Source organism: Erigeron canadensis, chromosome 8 (assembly GCF_010389155.1).
Source record: "Erigeron canadensis isolate Cc75 chromosome 8, C_canadensis_v1, whole genome shotgun sequence".
In the NCBI taxonomy this organism is placed as follows: domain Eukaryota; kingdom Viridiplantae; phylum Streptophyta; class Magnoliopsida; order Asterales; family Asteraceae; genus Erigeron; species Erigeron canadensis.
This window is the reverse complement of record NC_057768.1, coordinates 34,221,305-34,242,911: the sequence shown is the minus strand read 5'-3', so window position 1 is coordinate 34,242,911 and position 21,607 is coordinate 34,221,305. Positions and strand designations below refer to the sequence as shown.

Sequence of the window (21,607 nt, the reverse complement as noted above, 5' to 3'; positions counted from 1 at the left end):
TAAAGACTTAAAGTGTTGATTATAAAAATAAAGATTTAGAGCATAAATTAATTCATTAAAGGCAAATTTGGTTTTTCATAAAAACCTTTTCCATCATAGGTGTTTATTAAGGGTACTTTAGTAATTCCGTATGTAACTATCTCTAAAAATGGAGGGTGTGATAATATTTATAAATGAGTATAAATATAATTAGCTTATTAACCTGCATAATATATAGATAATTTAAAAATCTATCATGATTAAATTATTTAAATGATGAAAATTTAAAGGACCATGTATAAATTGTTAGTTTTCAAAATAACATAAGAACTTAATTTTTTTTTTTTCTATAAAAAATGACATCATAAATAAAAAAAATAAAAATAAAATAAACTTAAAGAAGGAAAATTTAGTATCATAAGTAAGTTAAACAAAAAAAAATCTGAAAAAAATAAATTAAATAATTACATTTTAATTTACACTGGGCTTACGTTAGAAAAAGACATAAATTATAAATCAGTTAGAAAATAATTTAAACTTTAAATATAATGATGTCATAAATCAAAAAGATAAAAAAGATAAACTTGATTTAAATAAGTGTAATAGTTACAAGTAAGCATTATTTAAAAAATAATGATGTCATAAGAATCTTATTTTATTTATATAAGAGATAGATGTGATATAACTATAAAAAAAATTCTCATTTACAATTTTCCACCCTCAATTGGAACATTCTCACACCTTTCAATTGGAGCGGCCCCAAGGACAACTGGGCGCAATGTTTTAAAAACCGGTATTTTAGTTATACCGGCGTGGAAAAATTTTCTGGTATTATCGGTAATACCGGCCGGTACGACTATTTTTAATTTATTATATTTTTTTGTGTAAAAATCTTACAAAACTTATTACAATTTAACAAAAATAGTCAAAAAGCAATTATAATTTACTCAAAAATAATACCAAATATGTATTTCATAACAAAATATAAGTTTTAAAGTTCACAAGTAACAAAAAATAACATTAAAGTATCATAAAAATAATTTTTTAAAAAAATCAAAATTCATTTTTTGAAAATACCGAAAATACCGGTATGGTAATACCGAAAAATACCGGAAAATACCGGGAATACCGGAAATACCGGCCGGTATTGAATAATTAAAATACCGGACTTAAAATACCGGCGTGATCTCCGATAATACCGGCCGGTATTTACCGTTATTTAAAACATTGACTAAGCGACTAACCCCCTCAAATACGGCTAACAATTGAGTTCCCATCACATTTATAATGTTGTATTCAAATATGTATTGCATAATTGTGATATAATTATCGGAAAAAAATTTTATTTTGAGTTTTTCACCCTTCAATTGATACGATCTCACACCCTTCAATTGGGGCGGCCCCGATAGCAATTGGGCAACCCACCTCCTTAATTGGGGTGGACAATTGAGCTCCTATCACATTTATATGATATATAATTATAGAATGAAGTTTTTATATTTAGTTTTCCACCCTTCAATTGGTACCATCTCACACCTTTGAATTGGAGCGGCCCCAAAGACAACTGGGCGACCCACCCCCTCAATTGGGGCAGGCACATGTCAAAAAGTGTGATATCTTCGTCATTATATATTCTGAAATGGGAGTACAAGCCAGCTTTATGTGTGAACCACTGTTTGGAAATGATGTGCATAGCAGCTACCTCTTGACTTGGGGAGCCTGCAAAATATAGTACTTATTTTTCTTTTTATGAATGTGCTTTAAATGGTATTCAACAATTTACGTACAATAATTCATTTTCGGGATACTACAAACTTTATTGAAAGCAATCTATCATATATATTACTTCGAATTAATTTACATACTTACGTGAAAGGGTTAAATGGTTATTTTACATATGTTCAAAATACAAATAAAAATGGTGATATACATGATTTTAAAAGAATGTTAGTTAAAAACAAAATGAGTACAGGACTACAGGTTCTCCAGAATTCCATTAACATCAAGATGATCGATTATTATATATGCATATCAAGTCTACCAATTACTTATGGTATAGCAATAGATCAAGAAATTGCTCTATTAGTTGTGAGGAATGAAATAATTTTAACGTAATATACTTGTATAAAAGTGTATATGTTTGATGCCAGGTTAGTTTTACGGTGAATAAAAGTTATAAAAAAATAAAATATAATAATGAAAATGATTAATATGCTTAAAACATATGTCTAACGATATGTCTAATGGATTATATGTTTTCTCTCTCTTAATCTTTACCACTCATCATGCAATATGTCATGATCTTATCCTTACGCATACTTTATCCTAAACTAAAATGGGTGAAACGGATCAATATTATCAATATTAGTCTTGAACAAGTGACAACAATTACAAAAAGGTCACAAAAAGGTTCATGATGGGTCACTAACACCTGGTTGTCATCATATTGTTTTTGAATGTTTGGAGGTCCTATATACACAAAAAGAAAATTAACAAAGACCCCTAAAACACATACAAATATTACATAAGCTATTGAAATATACTAATCGATCATTTATTGATCTTTATTGTTTTCAAACAATATAGCAATTTTTGGTAACTTCCTGAAGTAAGACATTGATAATTCCCTCAAAAAAAGATAAAAGTGATTATCTGATCGAGTAAAAGACAAGTTTGCTTAATTCCTTGTTTGATGATACTCTGATTAAGCTATGCTCACTTGGAAATCAAGCATAATTAGATCGCAATATTGGAAAATTAAGTGACAATGTTGGATTGTTGGTCATATTGGTTAAAAATGGAAGTGATTCTTGCTTTGCGTTAACACTTAACATTTAACAACATAGTTGAATCTCTGAAGCTAATATGTTGTATTAATAGTTTTACTTCTAAGAAATAGACATCTAACCGCCATATTTTCTTTACAGTGTAGTGGGTTTGTTTCCACGGCCGGTTCCTCTATCGGCACTTTTTGGCAAATTGGTTTCGTTACACCCATGGCATTGACAAATTCAGGCATGGAGTCCATTGAGTGTTTTCTCAAATTCAGGCCGATTGTGGCTCCTTTTATCCTTTGTGTGTTTTCTCAAATTGGTTGTCTTACACCCTCACTATTTCGTAAATATTGACACTTTTTGACAAAACTGGTATAGGACATATAACAACTTACCATTAGCTAAAAAACTAACCAAAATGTGTCAAAATTTAGTTTTTGGCACTAAATATTTGCCCTAGTTAAACAAAGCAAAGGCAGGATCCTGCCTATTTTGTTCGCATGCCCCTTTATCTTCACCACGACAGTCCACCATATCGAACTCCTATGAAGAAATGGTGCCAATGGTGTCTGGTGAGGTTGAGCATGTTGACAAACCGTTGAAAGCGCTCTTAGGGGGGAGTGGGTTCTGGTAAGGGGCTCAGGTAGACTCGGGTAGTACGGGTTATACCGCTACCGCTCAATCGGGTTAACAACATATTGATCCGTCAAAACAAAAAAAAATCACGTATTTTGTTGGATGCATCCATTTTGGTGAATATGCATCCAAAATGGATGCACAAAACAAAAAAAATATGATTTTCTCAATTTTGAGAGATCAATGTGTTGTTAAACACTTAAATACTAAAAATTAGTAATACACTATGTTATTTTATGGACTTTTAATGAATCAAAATGTAGTTTTTAGGTGTTCTCATATTCTTATTTTAAAGGTGTTCTTATTTCAGTGGCCCTATAAGTTGCAGTGTGTATGTATATGTATATATGTGATTTGGTGGGGGTGGAGTTGAGGAAGAAGACACGTCATGAAGAAGACAACATATGTGTAACACCCTGAGTTAGGCTCAGAATATCACTGAAAAGATATAACGTATGCATGTAATTATCGTAGAACATGAACTATATGACATAAAAAGAATTCGGTGAATCCAACAGTAAATAATAAGTACAAAATGCACAAATAGAAAATAACCATCAAACGTTATAAGAGACATTCAAAAGATGGCTATCGGTCCTAAGCATAAAGTAAAGGAAAGGGGTGAATGAATCCTTGATCCACAAAAGTCCATGCCCGAGTCCAACATAAACATCAATCAAACTTCACGTCCAAGATTTGCCAGATTACCTGAAAAGTGTACTAAACAAGGTTAACACTAAGTTGGTGAGTTCTTAGTAATGGTTCACAAGAACCATCCAAGTCACAATATGCGTAAAGCATAAGCGAGTCATAATATGTACAAAGTGTGAGTAAATCATAACTTACGGCTAACCGATGCATCACACATGAATGTAAGGAGGGTTACTCATGGCGTAACCTAGCCATGTATTAGTACTCGTACAAGTGTCTAATCACAATAATAAAAGAAAGCATAACATGTGTGTCCAAACAATAAGATATCAAATAATGTAACATAAGTGTACCACAACAAAAACAAAAACCACCACAACCACAATGTTCTCAAGTATGAAATACTTGGTAGTACGTCGTACAAAAACACGTTTTCAAGTGTATGACACTTGGTAGTACATTAAACCTTACAATAAGTACTACAAAATGTTCTCAAGTGTAAGACACTTGGGAGTACGTCATACAATCAATAAGTACAAACATAATCAATCTCAATCACAAGTCCATCATACCACAAATCATCCAAAACCACAATGCACATATATTTCACACGACTTTATATTTAAGGAACCATAGATGCTTATATATAGGGTCACCCGCAGCCTTCCCACCACATCTACAACTCATTAAATATATCATCGTCTTCCATGTATGTACTACTACCCTAATAATATCACACAATCCAAACCAAACACATAATCCAACAACGACAGGCTAAACCTTCAACAAATCAATCAAACAAGCAATTAAGCAATAAGACAAATCGTAACCCAAGCCAATCAATCAATAACTACAAAAGCATGTTCTCAAGTGCAAGACACTTGGGAGTACATCAACCAGTCAATAAGTACAAAAGCATGTTCTCAAGTGTGAAACACTTGGAAGTACATCAACCAATCAATAAGTACAAAAGCATAATCAATCTCAATCACAAGTCCATCCATTTCCACTAAACAACATGTACATACACTTCGGAGGGTTTTACATTTATCAAGTTCTAGATGCTTATGTATAGGGTCACCCGCAGCCTTCCCACCACATCTAAAACCCTTTGAAGGCATAACCGACTTCCATGTGTATACGACTATCCTAAATAATCACAATATCACAAACATATGCGTAAACCATCCCACAATCAATCAAACCATCCATCAATCAAACAATTAATCAAACAATCAATAAGTAGTCAATCAAACAAACACGTATGTGTACACTTTTTCAGCCCGAATCTCAATTGAGTAGGGAGCTACGAAACTCACCTTTGCCGAGCAATAACAAGTTAATATCAAGCTATGTAGGTCCAATGATCATCACACATCCACAACTTATCAACATATACCACAATACAAGCCAACATCAACACTTGGAACTGTAGATGCAGATTCGTTGTGACAATCGCAACATAGATTTGATTATTGTTTATGTTTTAGGAACTATGTTTGTAATCATTTAAATAAGAACTTGTGTTGATATTTAATGATTACGTTTGAACTTCAATATTATATCTGTTTGTGTTTTGTATTGTGTTTGTGTGTTATATATTGTTTTGCAGGTACAAGAACATAGAATCAAGGTTTATAAGTGTCGTAGAACACTTGAACAATGATTGGATGTTATGTACGAGCCAAACGAATCTAAACAAAGAGTCAAAGGTCGTCCCTCGTGCGGACGTCATCAGTATGTAGGAACAACCTCGTGCTGACGTCAGCACAAGGTAAGTCGATTGACTTATTGTTTCGGGCCTAATCTGCGATTAAGGCCTAAGCCCACACGATCCAATACTTAACTAGTAAAAATACAAGACCTAATCTACGAAATTAGGTGAATCTTGGTTAATCGTTTCTAATCCTTTTAGATCTTAGTGATTATACACGAATCAAGGTTATTTGTTCCTTCATGTGACCTCCTACACGAACCACAAGCCTTGTGCATCTCCTTGGGTTGGTTAATTGCTTATTAATCAACAAAAGGCAATAGCAATCTAGTTATCTCAAGAGGATTCCGCACTCTTGACATAACGAATCACATCTTATTACGATCTACATAACAATAGGGCACCTTACAGGAACCCTAGTAATAACCTCCAACCCTTGAACAACTATGGAGTCTCGTACAAGACACCCATGTACCTGAAAGAAGATGTACAAGAAGGTATGGCTCAACTCAAGGACTATGGGAGGTCAACAAGCTCAAACGATATCTTTTTTAGACTACTTGACTCATTTGTAGACTATTTCAAATTTTGTAGACTACTAGTCTCTTTGTAGACTACTTTTAGTTTTTCTTGACTACCTTCAGTTTTGTAGAATACTTTTGACATATAAGACGACCTATTGAGACAAAACTTAATTCTTAACAAATGTAGGGGACTTAAAGACCTTTCCAGAAATGTAAGGTTTAACTCTTGAAGATCTCTAATGAACGAGTTATGACGTTTTCAAAACAAGTCTGCACACTTTTCAACTAGCTGAAACCTTGTAACCAAACACACCCAAATTCGACCCAAACCTCTTTTGAACTCAAATTCTACTAAGAGCTTCTTTCAAACTCATTCTTAAACATAAGTGAATATAACCCACATCACAATTTCTTTCTATAGCACCGAGTTGTTGTTCAATTAGTTCTTGACCCGTTTTGACTTTTGACAAAACCCTAATTGACCTAAAATCGAATCTTGGAAAGCTTGGACTCGCTTTTGTGGCTTGTGTGAACATATTAAGACATAACCCACTTCTAAACTTGATTCAAAACAACCATTTTTAGCTTAAATTTGGATTTGATCTAAATTACCCACTTTGTAACCCTAATTTTGATCCACTTTGTTTTTTACTTGCAAATTGACTCAATAACACTTGGGGTTGAATAGAAACATAATAATAAACATAAAATGATGATTTGAGTGACATATAACTTACCAAAACCCCTTCCAAGTTGTGAAATCCGGAATTCAGCTATATATGGAGTTTTCTTGCACTTTGACTTTCAATTTTAAGATATGATGATAAGAAGATGATGATGATCATTATTCTAGTCTAAATCTTGCTTAAATTCCAATAAGTGTGATAGAAGTCTAGAGAGAGAGAGAGATAAGTGTGTGTTCTTGGAGATTTTAAAAGGCGAAAGAGATGGAAAAATGGGTGGATGGGCGGGGATTGGGTGGAAGAGTTGGAGGGATGAGGTTGGGTATGGTTCGTGGGTTATAAGTTGAATTATGGATCACCCATCTCAATCACTAGTAAAAATAAGCACCAACATGTATCGTATCGTCAATTAAGTCGGTCAATCGACCCGTCAAGCTTCACACTAATCATTAAATCATGAAATGTACTTAATTGTATCATTTATTAAAGTCGTTAATCATTTTACATAATTGGCCAAATGAGTCAAAATCACGGATGTTACAATATGTTTATTTAAAAAGTTTTGTTTTAGCCTTTGAGATATTTTTCAAATTTTTAATTTTACCTCAATATCATAAAAGTTTTATTTTTTTGATATATTTTGTTTAGAATACTTAATTTAAACTTATTGATAATAAAATGTTATGTTTTAATTTGTAAATAGTTTTACCTTATGTATTCAAAAGTATATGAAAATTTTTTAAGGTAATTTTAGGTACCAATGTCACCAAATTGGGTAATGGGTAATTTTAAGCTGAAGGATTTTAATTGATTAAAGGTATGAGTATGTTTAGCAAAAGTAGTTGTATTTGTAACTATAATTTTTTATTGGAGCTGTAAGTTGTAGTTTTTAAGCAAAACTGTTAGCTAGAACTTTTATTTTTTAGAAGTGTTTAGTTACAACTTTAAGAGTTATTTGTATAACTTTTAAAGATTAAATGTTTTACCAAAAAGTTAAAGTTTCTGAAACGATACTTCAAGTAACGTTTCATTTTGGAGTGTTTTTTTTAAATAATAACTAAAACCAGTTGCATCTAAACAAAATTTTTAACACAATAGGAGTTTTTTGTTCAAAGTTAAAACTCTCCAAAAACTATTAAAAAGCTTTTGTCAAACATACCATTGGTCTATTAGGTAGTTAACCCAAATTGGATTGGATACCACCCTCTGCCCTTGAGGTTTTGATTTTTCCTTTTAAAAAATAAATAAATAAGACTCAACAATTAGTCTACTATGGGAAAGTAATGTCTTTTGGTTAAATGATTATCTCGCACAATTCTTGTTGAATTTTGAAGACCCCAAAAGTCATAAAATCCTTGCAGAGTTGCATCAATTTCAAAGGGGATAATATTCCTACAACAATATTTAGCGATCTACAACAATAACTGCATTATATAGTTGTACATTGTACAATAAAATTTGTGTAACATTGTTGTAAATGGCTAATTGTTGTTGTAACAATATCACTACCCATTTCACATCCCGGAAATGAATCCTGCACATGTTTTATTACTGATCTATTCATGGAATTATGTTTTCATAGCATCACACAAAATTTAGAAACCTTGAATCGTCTTTGTGGGCCCAGTACAAGAAAGTTGTAAGAAATTGAGATCGATTAATTTAGTTGTTTTAATGGATGGATTTGCTTAGTATTATTTTGTAGCTGTGTGGTAGAGCATAACGTAACAACTTCTAAGGTAGCCTAGGTTTTTATTTTATTTTTCCCGACAATTTTGGATTACTCACGGATCACTGAAATATCATTGTGCCACTAGGTTACCACTCGATCGATCATATCTCCACTAATACACCAAATCTGAAGGAAACAATCAAAATATGATGTGAGATTTGAACTCATGACCTTATAGTCTTTAGGTTTTATCTTATCACCAAAATATCATTAGGTTATTAAGCTAGTGGTGAGATATACTAGAGTTATAGGTTTAAACTCAGTAAATAACATCTAGGGATAAACTTGAAAAGAGCTCTACACCATTCCAATCATTGCTTTAGTTTGCTTGTATTTTGGGATGAACTTTGAACTCTCCTGTTTCAATCATTGTTGTCGTTTTTTTGAGTCCAATTATGCGCCAAATCTTTATAGATTTACTTGGATAATGTGATACACATCTCATTATTGTTAACCAATATAATTGCAAGTTATACTATATTAATCTAAGAAAATGATTAATTCTGTTAAACAAATTTTCTTAAAAATCCTACTAAACTACTAAGACATGACATCTGTATTGCATCAACATTCTTTTCTAATTTTATTAATTTATTTTGTCACATGTCATAATCTTATTGTTAAGAAAATATGATGATAAATATCTGCACGAATATGCTTATACATATATAGTTAGGACTTAAACCTACATGCTCAAAAGAAATGCCCAAGAAATGTGAAGCACAAGACATGAATAAAAGAAAGAAAACATAGAAACAAGGACATGCAAATCCTTGTATCTTTATTTCCCTTCATTGTAGTAAAATTTGTACTTGTGAAACTTTGTTTAACTTTTTCTTTGAGACACCTTGTCTCTGTCATCCTCCTTTATCAAACACCACTGAACCCACCTCAATAAATAAAGAAAGTCCATTATATCACTTATACCCCTGACCCACCCCCCCACCTCTATTTCCACCATTGATTTCTTTCTTTCTTTCTTTCTTAAACTAACACCTACTACTGTTTGTGTTCTTCTTTCTTTTATATATTTCTCTATATACATCTTTTATACATACATATATATTTTTTTCTTGTTCAGGGTTTGGGCTACCTAATTTTCAACAAGTGTGTTTCAAGTTCCAATGTTAATGATTTTTCTATAAAGATATATACACATAAAAAAGAATCTATATATATTTTTGTGCAAAATCCAAGATTAACTTGTTATTACCTTAATAGTGTTTGAAACACAGATTCTTATGCTACACCCATCTCAACTTTTTGCTCTTTTTAGTCTTTACCCAGGGATTCCATGCCAGGCTTTGAAAGGCTGTAAAGCTCTCTCAGATATAGTCTATACATACATCTTTTCATGTAAGTATATATACATACATACATACATACATACATACATACATACATACATACATACATACATACATACATAAGTACTACTTTCTTTATTTTCTTTCTCTGAATGTTACTACTAGTTGTTATTATTGGAAAGTTACCTTGTTTTCTTTAAGTGTTAGTAGTATCAAATCTATTGGTTCAACTTATTATTATTAGTCTAGCAGTACTTATTTTTTTTCCACATTGAGGTACTTGTCTTGTGTTTGCAAAAAAAGTTATTTTAGGGAAATGACATGCTTTTCTTGTACTTGCCATTTTAATTAATTAACCATTATGTATAAAAAAAAATTATAATAAATAAATATGCTTTTTGTCTGCTCCATTCATTCTGTTCTTTTCTTTTTCTTTAGGAAATAAACAGGTTGAAGTAAACTATCTCCAAATTTGGGTTGTTTTGGATTCTCTTTCATTATTTTAGTTAGTGTAGGAGTGATTTTGGTTAATGGACTTTAGAGAAAAATAGGGAAACAAATAGGAAAAAGGCCCAAAAAGTGAAGAGTCAAATTATTCAAAGAAAAAAAGTACTCTATTTGAAAGTGAAAAAAAAAAGGAAATAATGGACTGGAATATGAAGATACCATCTTGGGATTTCACAGAATTTGAACAAGGAACAATTCCCAATATCGATACGAATAATGGGTCAAGTAGTAGTTGTTATGGAGGGCAGGGGATTAAAGGGAACTTTTCTGTTGATTTAAAGCTTGGTCAAGTTATTGATTCTGGAAATGAATTTAAGGATAGTTTGAAAACCACTTCAAAAATGGCATTATCGCCTTCGGGCTCATCAAAAAGGGCACGACCGATAAACAACATGCTTCAGGCTGCTAGTTGCCTTGTGGACGGCTGTACCGCGGACCTTAGTAACTCCAAAGAGTATCATAGGCGCCATAAGGTTTGTGAGGTTCATTCCAAGACTCCAGAGGTTTCCATTAATGGCCAAAAGCAACGGTTCTGCCAGCAATGTAGCCGGTATAGCTTCATTACTCTATTTTCTGTTGTTTTATTTTATTAGTCTTTTGCCAGTTGGTTGTTTTCTTACATTATTTGTTTGTGAGTGTTTAATAGAAAACTGACAGATGATCATTTAGAACAGTTTCATTTCACCCTTGTTTTATTTATACTAGCTTAAACTATAAGAATTTCCAAAAACACGACGCATAGTACAACCCTAAACAACAAATGACGTCCAAATACTATCTAATACACAACATTTTATTATTGCTGATTATTACAGTATTTGATTTTGATTATGCAGTATCACTTGATCACTTTTCAGAATGCATATCCAAACACCTGCTTAGTTTTGTTTTTCTTTCTTAAATTTATCTGTTGTTTCAAAGGTTCTTTATTATCATTCATGAAAATTAAATCAAAGGAAGCTGCAATAACGTTTGATATCATAATAAAATGGTGGGTGGTTTCTGTTAGGTTTGTTATGACTTTGATCAGGAGAAATTAAGTATTTGACATAGTCTAGGTAAAAAACACATGTCTTTTGTTTGTTTAAGACATTAATGCTAATCATCTTAACAACTTACTATTTAATGCAAACTTTAGTCTCATCTTTGACGTTGCTTGTTGTGTTTTTTGGAACAAACCTGTGTAAAGGGTAAAATTATAGTTATTGAATGTGATGATAAGTGCCTCCCTTGAATCTTTTTTGTTTTAGTAGTGCATTCTCGGTTATTTTTCTTGAGTATGTGAGTTTAACATTTGATATATACTTCTATTCTTGTTTAAAATTTTTTGTATTTAACCTCCTTTGAAATATTTAATGTGTTGAAGAATCTAGTACAGTTGTGGTCTTGATAAGCATAATTGATTTAGTATTTGAGGTCAAGCTTTAAGGTCAATCAAGTTTCTCAACAACCATAAGTATTGAAAGCTCAACTTCAAGCTCTTGAAACATTAAAGAAACCTGTACTTTCTTTCACATGGCTGGCTGTTCCCTAATGTATCTACTTTCTGAAGTGCATTAAATATTACATGTGGATTCCCTTCTTGATCTTCATTTTCCATGATAATGTTTTGAATGTATAATTAGACTAAGATTTGAATTTGACCTGAGACCGTTTAATTCAAACATTATACTAATGAATTTGTAGTAGCCAATCGGTTTAAAAAGGGTATTTTGAACTAACTTTTGTCGCTGTTTGTAGGTTTCATTCGCTAGAGGAATTCGATGAGGGAAAACGAAGCTGCAGAAAACGTCTTGATGGGCATAATCGTAGGAGAAGGAAGCCTCAACCAGATGCTTTACGTGGTGCAAGTCTTTTCTCCAGTCACCAAGGTCTGTTTCATACTCTCATCTAATGATGGAAATTGGATGTGGCAGGGAAGGTAATGGGTCAAAATGGGTGTGCGACGAGTAGTTGCCGAAAAGGGTTGGTTTTGGTCATCCAGACCACTTTGGACCCAATAATTTAAGAATATATTTTCTTGAATAAAATGATTTATGTGGTGTTATTAAAAAGACACTTTGGATAACTTTTGACCCGTTTGATGCATTACCTTATAAACTGTATCGACTCATTTGTATGTAAATGGGTCGAAATCTCCACTAAGTCAAAGCTTATTGTTACTAGTTACTACGTGCTTGGTAATGAATTTCGAGTTGATACATTCCAGGTACCACAATGTTACAATTCTCAAGTCCGCATGTGTATCAAACCACAACTCTCACAAATCCTATGTGGACGAGCGTAGTTAAGCCAGAGGAAGAACCCACATACTCAACCCGTCAATTGAACCTGGCTCACAAACAAAATCCAAACCCCTTTCCCGAACCATCTTCTTCTACGAAAAGAGTAACCGGAAAGCAACAATTCAGCTTGTTTCAAAACAACAATGGGCCGGGTACGCACCTTAAACTAAACCACCGGGCATCACCTCCAAAAGTCTGTCAACAACCACAACAACTTCTTTCCTTTGAGGCTAATAGCAGCTATGACAAGATTTACTGTGATGGTTATCCACCACCGGCGGCTCGTGTGCAGCCGGTGGCGCAGTCAGACTGTGCTCTCTCTCTTCTGTCATCATCACCGTCACAGACATCGTGTACAACCCTGAACCACGTGATGCATCCATCTAGCTCATATACTGCCACACCAAACCCGTTAGATCCAGGGACGGGTTATGGTGGTCTGGAGTCAATTATGGATCCTAATAGGAATGAGATGATACAGATGGGACTTCATCAACAACGTCATCATCATCATGCATCTTCTGATAACGGAGTTCCTCAAACACTTCCGTTCTACTGGGAATAAGTATTTATATTCTAAGTGGCCATAAATTCCCACTTGTTTGTAATCTGAGTTTGATTGGATTCAATTTAGATTAGTGTTTTCATTAGTTCTCATGTGTTTAATTAAGTTCTTTGCTATGCTAGAAATTCAACATTTTTTTTTCTTGAATGGACTTGAAGATAATCACCTATTGCTTATTGGATTTTCCATATACTGCCTTTTCTTAGAGATCAACTAAGATACATTTTTTACTACTTGTAGATGTTCTTATGGATGTATCAATATATGGAAATAGGTTGCTAAGGAGCGACATTTGAATACAAGCTAAGGGGGTAACGAAGCCTCGGAAAACAACCGAGAAAAATAAAAAAACGCTCGACCCAACTTAGAAAACAACATTTAGACGTTCTTTTGTTGGAAAACCACTTAAGTTTGGTTTTTGTTAAAACTGGCCAACAAAAAAGTGAAAAACCGTAAACACCAAAGTGTTTGGCTTTTGAGGTTGACTCGAGGGCATTTGAGACAAAAACATTACTTAAAGATGAGCAAAGTTTTGCTATAAAATGTGTCGCTACTTAATTTATCTGGGTGTTATCCTTGTGAATTTAAAGCCCATGTATTATTAATTTATTATTATCAAACTTTTAACATAATCATAGTTAGTCGACTCGTAATTTTTTATTCGACTCGAAAACCCAATTATTGACTCGTGACTCGACTCATAAGAGTCAAAACATTTGTATATACTACATAATATTGTATAATTATAAACATGTGATGTATTTATAAACAGAATACAAGTTAATTATCTTAATACATTACCAAAGTATCACATATTCGATACTTTTAAGTCATAAACTTAATGTTTATCTTCAAATTCGTATTAAAAAAAATCAAAAATACATATATAAAATACAAAGTAATTTCACCATCAATATAATGTATATATATATATATATATATATTATTAAACTACAACAATCATAAGTTTACGACTCATATTGTCTCGTTCCAAATTCACACCGCGACTCGTAAAAGTCAGGAGAAAAAAGAGTCACACAACGAGTCGCCTCATTTTCGGTGTAAATCAACTCGACTCGTAAGAGCTTAATAACTATGAACATAATATTATTCATTTCATCATTTTGTACCAAAGTTGATACATCATCAGACCAAGATTAATTTATAGGGAAATGTTAGGTAAAACATGTAATATCTATCTTAGGTAAAGTAGGGAGGATTATGTAAAATTTAGGGGGAGGTTATGTAAAATTCAGGGGGGCTATGTATGTTTAATTTGTAACTTCTCTAAAGTGGCAGTAGTTAAGCTTAGATAAAGTCTGCATTACAGATATTTTCCCTTAATTTATATGATAAAAATAAGTTCGTTGAGATATTCTAAGACTTGTACTCCAATATTGATTCGTATTTATAATAATATTTGATCATCTACAATATTTTGCAATATAAAATTTGGTGGATATAATAATCAACTTATGACTATTAAGACGATAATTTAACAAACAAAATATTATTTAAAATATGTTTTAACATATCAAACACAAGTTTTCCAATGTAATAATATATAACTTTTATTTTTATTTTTATCAAAATGTGTGAAATTTTTAGAAGATGCATATATTAGTTGAAGAATGGGCCGGATAAGACATTGACCTACTGGCCGGACTTCAGAAGAAGGCCCGATCCGGAGACCCAATCAACACTCAACAGTCCAGAATCGCTCTTTCCTTTTTACGAGTAACTTTTATTGTGGAAAAGATTTACTCCCATTTCCCTTTATACTGTACGGTAAAATGATTTGATCCGGTTCCAAAAGAAAAAAGAAGAAAGATCTGATCCCGTTACACTCTATAAATATAAATAAAAAAATTTAATTTAATTATTTAGTGAAAGCTGTCAAATCGTAATTAGTTTACCTTTTTCTCTTTGTTTAAGAAAAACTAATTTTCCTTTTCACCACTTACTAGCAATTTGGTGGTTTTCTACCTTTTAAAATAAAATTGTACAAAAAGGGACCAGCCAGCTGTCCAAGACTACTAGTCATATATTTTTATTTGAGTTAATTACTTAAATGGTACCTAATGTTTACGTGATATTGCTGGTTTGAAATCTTTCTTTTCGAAATTAAGCAGATCATACCTAATGTTTCGAAAACTCCACTCGGACCATATTGGAACCAAACGTCGCTTGATGGCCGTTAAACCCCCCCCCCCCCACGTGACTTGCACGTGAGGGGTAAATATGTAATATCACGTTTCTTAATTACTTAAATGGTACCTAACGTTTGCACGATATTGCTGGTTTTATACTTAATGTTTCTTAATTACTTAAAGGGTACCTAATGTTTAGTTATTATTTTTTTTTGTATTTTTTTATTTTGAAAGGTGAATTTAGCTTTAAGATAATGTTTGATAAACCGGTATTTTAGTTATACCGGTGAGGAAAAATTTCCGGTATTATCGGTATTACCGGAAATACCGGCCGGTACAACTATTTTTAATTATTTTTTTAATAAAAAATCTACAAAACTTGTTACATTTTAACAAAAATAGTCAAAATGTACTTATAATCCACTTAAAAATAATATCAAATAGGTAATTCATACAAAATATAAGTTTTAAAGTTCATTAATAACCAAAAATAGCAATAAAAGCATCATAAAAATAATTTTAAAAAATTTTAAATTTTCCTTTTTGAAGATATTGCAAATACCGCAACGGTAATACCGTAAAATACCAGGAATACAAAAAATATTGGTCGGTATTTACCACGACACGAAGCTTAAAGCAAAGTTTTAAATACCGGTCAATTTTTCTGGTATTCCTGATATTTTCCGTTATTACCGTTGCGGTATTTTTGATATTTTCAAAAAAGAAAACTTGAAATTTATTTAAAATTATTTTTATGATGATTTATTGTTGTTTTTGATTATTTGTGAACTTTAAAATTTACATTTTATTATGAAATACTTATTTGATATTATTTTTTGAGTAGATTACAAGTGTATTTTGACTATTTTCGTTAAATTGTAACAAGTTTTGGAGAATTTTTATAAAAAAAATATAAAACAAATTAAAAATAGTCGTACTGGTCGGTATTTCCGGTGATACCGATAATACCGAAAATTTTTCCACACCAGTATGACTAAAATACCGGTTTTTAAAAATATTGGCTTAAAACGAAATTCACCTTTAAATATAAAAAATACAAAAAAATTAAAATAAAAGATAATAATTAAACATTAGGTACCATTTAAGTAGCTAAGAAACATTAGGTATGAAACTAGCAATATCGTGCAAACGTTAGGTATCATTTAAGTAATTAAGAAACGTGATATTACATCTTTACCCCCCTCACGTGCAAGTCACGTGGGGGGGGGGGGGGGGTAACGGCCATTAAACAACGTTTGGTTCCAGTATGGTCCGAGTGGAGTTTTGGAAACGTTAGGTATGATCCATGTAATTTCGAATGGAAAGATATTAAACCAGCAATATCACACAAACGTTAGGTACCATTTAAGTAATTAAATCTTTTTATTTTGTGTTGATTTCTTCTCTCTATTCATAGATGTGAAAACGATTTTATGTGAGGGGTGATCTCCATACAAATTATTTTATCATACGTAAAAATATATGCACCACATGTACACAAAATTATAAGTTTGATAAACATCCTGATGCGTACATTTTTAAATTATGTTGGCGTTTTAAGACTTTTATCTTATCTCTGGTCTTTAATTATAAGTTGCTAAGTCTTTTCTACCGTGAAAAAAAAAATACCAACTTATTCTAGCATGACTGGGTTTTGAGTCTTTGGGAAAGATTAATTCCTATATATACAATTAAAACTCGTGCATCAATTTTAGCGCCAGCTCACAGGTTTTTTTTTATAATATATCTGGTGGGCCCATCCACATCTATTTTAACTTTTCTTTCTACACAAGCTCACAGGTTCTTTTTTTTTTAAATATATCTGATGGGGCCGACATCTATTTTAACTTTTAGTTTCTTTTAATTCCTGGACATCTTTTACTTTATTATTTTTGATAGAGCCCAGAGACATTATAGGTTTACTTTGTTAGAACATTAGTCCCTACCAATGTTTTAAATACCGGTCGGTATTACCGGTACCGGAGACAACGCCGGTATTTTAAATCCGGTATTTTTTCTGGTATTTTCACTATTCAATACCGGCCGGTATTTTCGGTATTCCCGGTATTTTTCGGTATTACCATACCGGTATTTCCGGTATTTTCAAAAAATAAATTTTGATTTTTTAAAAAAATTATTTTTATGATACTTTAATGTTATTTTTTGTTACTTGTGAACTTTAAAACTTATATTTTGTTATGAAATACATATTTGGTATTATTTTTGAGTAAATTATAATTGCTTTTTGACTATTTTTGTTAAATTGTAATAAGTTTTGTAAGATTTTTACACAAAAAAATATAATAAATTAAAAATAGTCGTACCGGCCGGTATTTCCGATATTACCGATAATACCGGTAATACCGGAAAATTTTTCCACGCCGGTATAACTAAAATACCGGTTTTTAAAACATTGGTCCCTACCATTAAATATGTGAGCAACGGTCATCCTTACGGCAACAACATATTATAAAAACTCTAACGGGAGCGAACATGTTAACTTCTTTTGCGCAAAAGTTTAAGTAACGGATAAAATTAGGTCTTTGGGTTAAATGCTTTTTATATGTCTGACGACAGTTACAAAAGTTGTTGCAAATCATATTCATTTTTTTAACGGATATAAGAGTAATATAAGAGTATATAGTCTTTTTTTCCGTTTTGTCACATTTTCAAGTTTTTTTTTTTAATAAATCATACGTAACGTAGTTGTTACATAATTAACATTCGTTTATTATCACTTAACTATTCAAACAATTGAATATGTAAATGATTGTTATAATGTTTGTACACGACAATATATTATCAGACATACGTTAAATAAAAAATAAACGAATATGTCTCCCGCTTGTATAAGGTTTCTGAAAGCAACACCGTGTCACCCGGAGCAACGCCCGGGGTAACGTAACTAGTTTAATAGAAACAGACGGGAAATGTCGGTACTTCGAGTTTCGGATGACACATGGAGGTCGGTTTCATTTTTTTAGAGAGACATAAAATACAAAACGAACAATTGCTTACCGTAGTATTCATCATGTGTTATATGCCAAAGTTCGAGAGTTGGTTCAGATAAAAATTGCTTACCATATATATATATATATATATATATTGTAAGTGCTTATGTTTACAAAGACTTTTTGCGGCATAAGCAATGAAGATTTCTATAAAAAACATCTAAATATGTAATTAGTCATGTTTTATTTTTTCTTTTGAAGATAGTGAATTACTCGTGAATAAAGAGATTCAGAACAAGTTGTCAACTTAAGTATACATGTCCGCAACTCCACGCTAGAAAGTCCCTTGACAAGAAGATTCTTATTTAATTTTAAACCCTTGAGAAAATAAATTCAACCTTGTCAAAGCTCGTATCTAAGAGCTTGGAAAGTAATACTCTTCCCGACTCACCTTAACAAACCTGTATCCAATCCACCTAATTAAGTGAGTTGGTTATACAATATATTCATGAAGAGAATAATAGGTAGACATATATCCTTATTTATGTATGTCTCCTTTAGTATTGTTTTTTCCATTGATCGCAAGAACTATTCCCTCCGTCTCATTTTAATTGTTTAAATTTGACTTGTCAACTCTTCTGCCTTCAACTTTGACCATAGATATTTTAGTTTATATTTTATAACACTTGTTATAAAATATATGAATGGATTGAGTTTTAAACATATTTTTCAATGATATAATTTTTATCAACTAATATATAACACAAACAAAAATATTTACGATTAAAGTTTAAAGAAAAAGACTTAAAAAGTCAAAGTAAGATATTTAATTTGTCAAACCTTGCTAGAACTAACCGCTATAAGTTAGCAAATTCCATAAGGGTCATAACAACAAATTAAGTGGTCATTTGTACTCACGTACTTTTTCTTTCCATTTTTATTTTCAAAAAAATGTGTATAATTTTATTAGTTATACTAGCACGGTACTCGCGCGATGCAGCGGTAGTCATGGCGGCGACGGTGTGATGGTTAGGCGGTTGAGGAGGAGCAACGTGGAGTTGTGTATATAATTAATGTAAAGGATTAATGGATATATTTTAAAACATAAAGGATTGATAGTGTAATTTAATCATTAATGTTAAAAAGGTAGTGTATTTGAAAATATTTTAAGGGTGTCAAGTGAAAATATTACATATTTTCAACATTACCAAAAATAAAAAGGGCTATTCTTTTTATAATATAGTATAGATGTGCATTTCTAAACATGTAAAAAGTCTAAACAAATGTAAAACATAAAATTATGTCACCAGTGACCGAGCTGTAAACGTCATATTTTACAAATAGGTCTCCAAGCCTTGAATATATATTATCGTCAAGTTGAACTCTTTGGTTCACCAACTCGATTAAACAAATTAAGGTTAAAACTTACAAGTAATATCCACGACTCATATTATCTCAAAGCTACAACTAACTTTGTCAGGCAAAAGTAAAACTGATCAAAAACTTTCCCTATCATGAAACATATATATATATAGTGACAAATCGACAATAGTTGGTAATCGGGCCCAAGGTGAATTCCAATAGTTAATCTCATAAATTGCTTATAATTATATTGTTATAATCAATAAAAGATGAAAAATCAATCTGTTAGTCAATTTAAAATTACATGCTTCAACATAAGTATATAGTTGTAAATACCACAACTTTTCAAAGGGATGGATAGTCTACGTATAGGAGTACTAGTTGCAACTCTAGATCAAGCTGCAGCATGCTTTTTCGTAGCTAGAACAACTCATGGCACGTCGGTCGCTAATCACCTTAAAACTTAACCCAATTAATTTTATAGCAAGAGTACGTTCAATTCATAACATAATAGTCAAATTAAACGTGTACATTCAATTATAAGATAACTTCACAGCTCAAACCAAGATTAAAACACTAGCTACCTTATAACGACGTATAGTGATTGATCAAGTTCATAGCAAAAACGTATGCAAACTAATTTATCTTCATATCAGTATCATAAAACGATAAGCTTAGCAGTAGTTCATGATATTGGCACGGCTCAATCAAATTAAAAGACCCTGATAATATATCGGGAGATTTGATTTGATTGAGCCATTCCAATATCATCTCTTTACTTCACCATTGACACATCATAAATAATCAAGATGGACTAATTTAATTAGCCCCCATTCTCACCTTTACGATGAAAATCCAAACGTGCTATTCATATCGATCTCTTGACGTTGTTGACTGATTGAAAGTCATATAAGAGCAAGACTAAGGATGGGATGGACAAAGAATAGAATTTGCTAGAAAGAGAGAAAAAAAATGCTTTAGATATCGTTGATTATTGAGGATATACATATATTATACATTATATACTCCAATAACATATGTATATATGCCTATATATATACACAAACAAACAAGTAGTATTTGTTGTTAGGTCAAAATAGTGGTTGGTGACATTAATACTCGTTCAAATGAGGGTCTCTTTTTCTTCTATAGTGAATCCACTATTTTTTTTTTTTAATTTACCCCTTTTTTTTTTTTTTTGTATTAGTTAATGTCCATTCTTTGTTGTTAGTTAATTGATTTTGTCAAATACTATTTTCCTTATTCTGGAATCCTTTTGTCACGCATATTGAAACTTTAGAAACGATAACAAACAAGTGATACAAGCTAGACCATTTTCTATATCAAAGCTAGGGCCGTTGTTACTTGATACTACACTTTCATCTGTATGTACAATTAAATCAACATTTGTAGTAATTTTCATCACTTAGAGATTAATTATGACATTTAATTTATTTTGATATGTAATATCCTTTTGACCAAGTTAACCTTGTTAAAAGCTTAATTTATTCATGCTATATATTGAACGTTAATTAGTCATCGAAAACCATTCTAAGAGGGGGTTCGGTAAGCTAGCTAGTTCTACGAGAAGATCGATCATGTTGTAAATTTTTTAAGATTTTACAAGAGAGTGAGGTTTTAAACAATGATTGAGCATGTAACATATTTTCTCATTCTCTGCAAATTTGTACGCATAATTAATCAATATTTAATATGTTTTCACTTTTGACTACATTTAGGATGTCTAGTTTTTTCCGGTTTAACTAAGCAGTCAAGATCGATACATA

General features: G+C 31.7%; 1 protein-coding gene and 1 long non-coding RNA gene across 2 annotated transcripts; one reads left to right on the top strand and one right to left on the bottom strand.

Annotated features, from left to right (window-relative positions):
* Positions 1 to 9,758: 9,758 nt before the first annotated feature.
* LOC122578463 (squamosa promoter-binding-like protein 13A) lies at positions 9,759 to 13,504 on the top strand. The gene is made up of 4 exons (XM_043750434.1): positions 9,759 to 10,049; positions 10,439 to 11,057; positions 12,248 to 12,378; positions 12,717 to 13,504. The coding sequence occupies exons 2-4, from the start codon at positions 10,645 to 10,647 to the stop codon at positions 13,355 to 13,357; spliced, it is 1,185 nt and encodes a 394-aa protein (XP_043606369.1). The 5' UTR covers positions 9,759 to 10,049; positions 10,439 to 10,644; the 3' UTR covers positions 13,358 to 13,504.
* Positions 13,505 to 20,029: 6,525 nt separating this feature from the next.
* On the bottom strand, positions 20,030 to 20,831 carry LOC122580323. The gene is made up of 2 exons (XR_006320770.1): positions 20,661 to 20,831; positions 20,030 to 20,275 (listed from the first exon to the last, which is right to left on the bottom strand). It is a non-coding gene; the product is annotated as an uncharacterized LOC122580323 (long non-coding RNA).
* Between the last annotated feature and the right edge of the window lie 776 nt (positions 20,832 to 21,607).

Excerpts from the sequence above, each read along its gene's own strand:
- LOC122578463 (XM_043750434.1), top strand. The coding sequence starts at position 10,645 with ATGGACTGGAATATGAAGATACCATCTTGGGATTTCACAGAATTTGAA. Across the intron at positions 11,058-12,247 it reads TTCTGCCAGCAATGTAGCCG|GTTTCATTCGCTAGAGGAAT; the intron begins GTATAGCTTCAT and ends CGCTGTTTGTAG. Across the intron at positions 12,379-12,716 it reads TCTTTTCTCCAGTCACCAAG|GTACCACAATGTTACAATTC; the intron begins GTCTGTTTCATA and ends GATACATTCCAG.